The 6,144-nt window shown below is 46.4% G+C and overlaps 1 protein-coding gene across 1 annotated transcript in view; it reads right to left on the bottom strand.

The window, feature by feature from the left end:
* LOC125482990 (dynein regulatory complex protein 11-like) overlaps positions 1-6,144 on the bottom strand; it is an 8,291-nt gene that overhangs the window by 923 nt on the left and 1,224 nt on the right. Inside the window, exon 2 of the mRNA XM_048596203.1 lies at positions 1,034-1,361. Coding sequence (XP_048452160.1) covers positions 1,034-1,361 — 328 coding nt within the window. The remainder of the gene's footprint in view (positions 1-1,033; positions 1,362-6,144) is intronic.

Here is a 6,144-nt window from a genome sequence, read left to right on the forward strand (position 1 = left end):
TGCACATCTTTGGACTGTGGGAGGAAACCAGAGCAAACCCACACTGACAGTCACCCGAGGGTAGAATTGAACCCAGGTCCCTAGTGTTGTAAGGTAGCAGTGCTAACCTCTGAGCCACTGTGCTGCTACAAAGGATAAATCTGTTATTTGATGGTGTAATTTGCTGTGTAGATACAAGTTCTAAACATTTGGATTTTTACAAAGTTTTGTTAAGGAGCCACCAAAATGGTTTGTTACAGAAGGAGGCAGCTCATGGATCTGGGGTTATATTTCGGCACAGAGAGAGGAGTGGGTCACAGGCAGGAGGAATGGGACATTTCCTGGTTGGCAGCCCTGGAGATTGCTGGCCCTTGTTGGAAAGATGGTCAATTTCAGTGGCTCTCTCTGATCTGCTCAGTTGGGGTACTGTGAACAGTTCTGGTTTCATTGTTTAAGGAAAGATATCATTTCATTGATGGCAGTTCAGAGATAATTAACTGGGATGATCCCTGCTATGGAGGGATTGCCTTGTGAGCAAAGCCTTAAACAGTTCGGAACTCTACTCACTCAGGTTTATAGAAGTATGAAAAATGATCTCATTGAAACACAGAGGATTCTTAAGGTGCTTGACAGTGGAAATGCTGAGAGGGTGTTTCCCTTCATGGGATAGTCTAAGACTAGAGGGTATAGTCTCACAGTAAACGGGCACCAATTTAAGACTGAGATGAGGAAGAATTTCTTCTCTCCGAGGGTTGAGAGTCTTTGGACCTCAATACCACAGAGAGCTGTGGGGACAAAGGCCTTGATATGTTTAAAGCTGAGATAGATTCTTGATCGGTCAGGAATCAATGTTTACAGGGAAAGGGCAGGAAAGTGAACGTGAGGAATGTTGGATCAGCCATGATCCTATTGAACAGCAGAGCAGGCTCGAGGGGCTGAATAGCCTCCCCTTGTTCCTATTTCTTATGGTTTTATGTATCTACACACAGACAGACACATAGACAGACACACAGACACACAAAGGCAGTGGTGGAGTCACTCTCTCCTTACGCACCGGTGTCAGTTTCAGGTCCTGGATCACATCGTCCATGAAGTGAAACTCGGAAAGTCCTTTATCAACCATCTCCCTCCGCACCTCGATAATCCGCCCCATCACTCCTTCCAGGAGCATCTCCACCACTTTCCACTTCTGAGGATGAGCGATCTGATCATGGACAATCTCCAGTTTGCGGAATATCCGGATGTATTTGATGTAAAGATTGTTCTGGTATCGGGAAAACGCTGCAGCATCTTTGGTTATGTCCAGTGTGGACCCGGCAGACTCTAGCTCGAGAATGTCATTCAGGGCATTTTGAGCTTGTAGCCAGAGCTGGTTGTAGGTGCTGAGAGTGGGACAGAGGCACTGTCACAAACTGACAATAAACTGAGGCTTCATCAACAAAATCCAACACACAAAGCTCTACATTCCTGTTCCAGAGAGCACAGGCTGCCTCAGAACAGAGAGAGCTGCCCAGGCACACTGACCAGAACAGCATTGCAGACCCCATGGCCACCCCCTTTCGAACAGATGTACCCCATTCTGGATATTGTCAGGGGAGATGACTGTGCAGGGGAGAGAAGTGGGGGAAGGGGATCTGCTGTACAGAAAGGGAAAAGGAAGAACAGCAGGACTATAGTGACATCTTCACAGATGATATGAAAATTAGAGGGTGGTAAATGGTGGGAAGATAGCCTTAGATTATAGAGGGATAAAAATGGGCTGTTCAGTGCCACATTGAATTCAATCCAGATAAGTGTGAGGTGATGCATTTGGGCAGGGCAAACAAGGCAAGGGAACACATGATGAAGAGTAGGACCCTGGGAAGCACCGAGGATCAGAGGGACCTGAGTGAGCATGTACAGTCGTCCCTTAAAGTACCAGGGAAGGTGGATAAAGTAGTTAAGATGGCAAATGGGATATTTGCTTTTATTAGCCAAAGTATAGTGTTTAAGAACAGGTCAGGTTAGGTCACAGAGAGAGTATTGTGAGCAGTTCTGGAATCCACGTTATAGGAGGTGTGTAACAGCACTGGAGAGAGTGCAGGGAGATTTGCCAGGGTGTTGCCTGGGGCTGGAGAGTTTCAGGATTGGACAGACTGGGATGTTTTCCCTAGAGCAGAGGAGATTGAGAGGGGACACGATTGAAATGTATAAAATGATGAGGGACACAGGAAAAAATGTTTTCCCCTTGAGGGAGGGATCAATGATCAGGAGCACAGATTTAAGGGAAGGGGCAGGATGTTCAGGCAGGATGTGAGGAAAACCTTTTCCACCAGAGGATGGATCTGGAACTCACTGCCTGTGAGGGTGGGGGAGAGACAGAAACCCTTATCACATTGAAGAAGGATTTAAATGTGTCCTTGTGATGTCAAGGCACACACAGCTATGGGCCAAGTGCTGGGAAATGGGAACCATTTCATCAGATGCCATTTCCGCCACCTCCAGCAAGATGCCACCACCAGACACATGGAGAGTTTCAGGATTGGACAGACTGGGATGTTTTCCCTAGAGCAGAGGAGATTGAGAGGGAACACGATTGAAATGTATAAAATGATGAGGGACACAGGAAAAAACGTTTTCCCCTTGAGGGAGGGATCAATGATCAGGAGCACAGATTTAAGGGAAGGGGCAGGAGGTTCAGGCACTTGTCCGCCTTCTGCAGGGACCGTTCCCTCCGGGACACCCTGGTCCATACTTCCTTCACCCCCAACACCTCCCCACACCCTATGGCACTTTCCCCTGTAACCGGCGAAGGTGCAACACCTGCGCATTTACCTCCTCCCTCCCCAGTATCCAAGGGCCCAAACATACCTTCCAGCTGAAGCAACACTTCACCTGTACTTCCTACAATCTAGTCTACTGCATTCACTGCTCACAATGTGGTCTCCTCTACCTTGGGGAAACGAAGCACAGACTGGGTGACTGCTTCACAGAACATCTACGTTCTTCTTGCAAAAAAGACCCTGAACTACCTGTCGCCTGCCACTTCAATGCACCACCTTGCTCCCTGGCCAACATCTCTGTCTCCGGCTTGCTACAGTGTTCCAGTGAAGCCCAGCGCAAGCTGGAGGAACAACACCTTATTTTCCACTTGGGGACCCTACAGCCCTCCGGACTCAATATTGAGTTCAATAATTTTAGGGCCTAAACTCTCCCATGTCCCAGCCCCCCACCCCACACACCAGGCCTTGTTACCACATAGCCTGCCATTACACACCCCCTGTTGTTAGTCACTAACAGTCCCCATTAACAACTATTTACCCTCCCAGCCTGATCGTTAGCAACTCCTTTGTCTGTCCAACTGTCTTTCTCTCTCTTTGGGCTCTATCCTATCGTTTACTCCCTACCCCACCCACCTCCCTACTTTCTGCATATAAACTGACGTTTTCCCAGCCACCATCAGTTCTGAGGAAGGGTCACCGGACCCGAAACTTTAACTCTGTTTTCTCCTCCACAGATGCTGCCAGACCTGCTGAGCTTTTCCAGCAACTTTGTTTTTGTTGCTGGGAAATGGGGCTAGAATAGTGAGGTAGTTGTTAGTGACTGGCACATACTTGATGGGCCTAAGGGCCTTTTTCTGTGCTGTCAATCTCAGTGACTCTACGATGACTGTGAGAATTGAAAGTGTGTACAGTTGGGTGAGAATATCTCCAATTTTATTTTGTATAAAAGACAAAAACGGAAGTTGCTGGAAAAGCCCAGCAGGTCTGGCAGCATTAAGTGAAGAGAAATCAGAGTTAATGTTTCGGGCTGAGTGACCCTTCCCCAGAACTGGACCCAAAACATTAACTCTGATTTATTTTCACAGGTGCTGCCAGACCTGCTGAGCTTTTCCAGCAATTTCTGTTTCTCTTTCTGATTTACAGCATCTGCAGTTCTTCCGGTTTTTATTTTGTACAAATCTTAATTAAATCAAAACTTTGTCGTACAGAACTTAAACATTGCTAAAAGGAAAGTGGAAGTTGAAGTCTTTTTGTCTTGCACTGATCAGAACTAGGACACAAGACACAGAGTTGTGAAAAAGAGACATTATTGTTTACAGAGTGAGCAGAGGCTTCTGATTGGTTGGGCTATCATTGACACAGAGATGCAGCCAGAACAGTGAACTGTCAATCTTTATTCTCAGACGGGCAGGTAGATTCTGATTGGTCAGGGTGTTACCATGGGGATGCAGCAGAGCTTGGCTGTTTCCATGACCCTTTTTAAAAAAAGTTGCAGTATTTTTGCAAATTTGTTTTGCCTCCATGAAACAGGGGCCTGAGTTCTTATGTAGGTAGTTTCTAGCTCATACATAGGCAACACATAGTGAGCCCAGCTGATAATCTGAATTTATTTTCTGATGTAACTCTTAGCACAATCTGGATTATTCAGTAAATGATTTCTGATTTGGAGCAGTGACTATAACATGGTAGAACTGAGCATTCAGTTTGAGAGGGAGGAACTTGGGTCAGAAACAACTGTAAAACTGAAATAATAACTAATTTAATCAGCATGGGGACAGAGCTGCCTGGAATAGACTGGGAAAGGAGGTTAGACACAAAGATAATTTATGAACAATGGCAGATGTTTAAGAAATAATTCATCACTCTGAGAAAAAAAAGGTATATTGCACTTTGGTACAAAGCAAAATTGAGGTACAAAAATATGGGGTACAATCCTAAATGGAGTGCAGGAACAGAGGGAACTGGTTGTATATATGCACAGAAGGACAAGTGGAGAGAGCAGTTAATGAGGCATACAATGCCCTCGACTTTATTAATAAGGCATAGAGTCTGAGGGTGAGGAGTTGATGTTGAACTTGTATAAGACCAGTTGGAGTTGCCTGGAGGCAGGAAGCTCACCACCACCTTCTCAAGGGGCAACTAGGGATGGGCAAGAAATGCTGGGCCCAGGCAGTGATGCCCACATCCCAAAAATGAATAGAAAAAAAGACACTTGTTAGACCTCACCTGGAGTATTGTGTACATTTGTGGGTGCCACGTTATAGGAAAGACGTGAATGTACTGGAGACAGTGCAGAAGTGATTTATAGGGATGGTTCCAGGAATGAGAAACGTCAGTGATGAGGAGAGATTGAAGCAGTTGGGAGTGTTCTTTCTGGGAGAGAAGGCGGCTGAGAGGAGATCTGATAGAGGTTTTCAAAATCATGAGAGGGCTGGATAGAGCAGACAGGGAGAAGCCATTCCCACCTGTAAAAGGAACAAGAATGAGAATGAATAGATTTAAATTGATGTGCAGACAAAGTGAGGGCGATGTGAGAAAAAACTTTCTTATTCAGTGAGTAGTGTGGGTCTGGAATACGCTGCCTGGAAATGTGATGGAGGCAGCTTCAATTCAGACATGCAAGAGGTACATTGGATGGTTACTTAGATAGAAATGGTTTTCAGGGATACAGGGAAAAGGCAGGAGTTTGGCCCATGGGCATAGAGCGGGTGCAGGCACAATGGGCTGAATAGCCTCCTTCTGCAGGTATATGTGATGAAGTCTCGTCCAATAAAACGCAGTCAGAAGAGGGGCAGAACAGGGTGACACATAGTGTGGTCGAGGTTTTACTCTGTATCACTGCATGTGCCAGACCTGTCCACAGGGTGGAGCACTTGAGCTGCAGGGGGGCGCTGGATAGGCTGGGGCTATTTTCCCTGGAGCATCAGAGGCTGAGGGGTGACCTTATAGAGGTTTATAAAATCATGAGGGACATGAATTGGGTAAATAGACAAGGTCTTTTCCCTGGGGTGGGGAGTCCAAACCTGGAGGGCATAGGTTTAAGGTGAGAGGGGGAGACATTTAAAAGGGACCTAAGGGGCAACGTTTTCATGCAGAGGGTGGTGTGTGTATGGAATGAGCTGCCAGAGGAAATGGTGGAGGCTGGTACAATTACAACATTTAAAAGGCATCTGGATGTGTATATGAATAGGAAGGGTTTAGAGGGATATGGGCCGAATGCTGGCAAAAGGGACTAGTTAAATTTAGGATATCTGGTCGGCATGGATAAAATGGACTGAAGGGCCTGTTTCCATGCTGTACAGCTTTATGACTCTATAGGTGTTTGATGGGAACAGTGCATCGTAGCGCTCCCTCATCACTGACCCTCCGACAGTGCCCGCTCCCTCATCACTGACCCTCCAAC

This window comes from Rhincodon typus, chromosome 4 (assembly GCF_021869965.1).
Source record: "Rhincodon typus isolate 14 chromosome 4, sRhiTyp1.1, whole genome shotgun sequence".
Lineage (NCBI taxonomy): Eukaryota > Metazoa > Chordata > Chondrichthyes > Orectolobiformes > Rhincodontidae > Rhincodon > Rhincodon typus.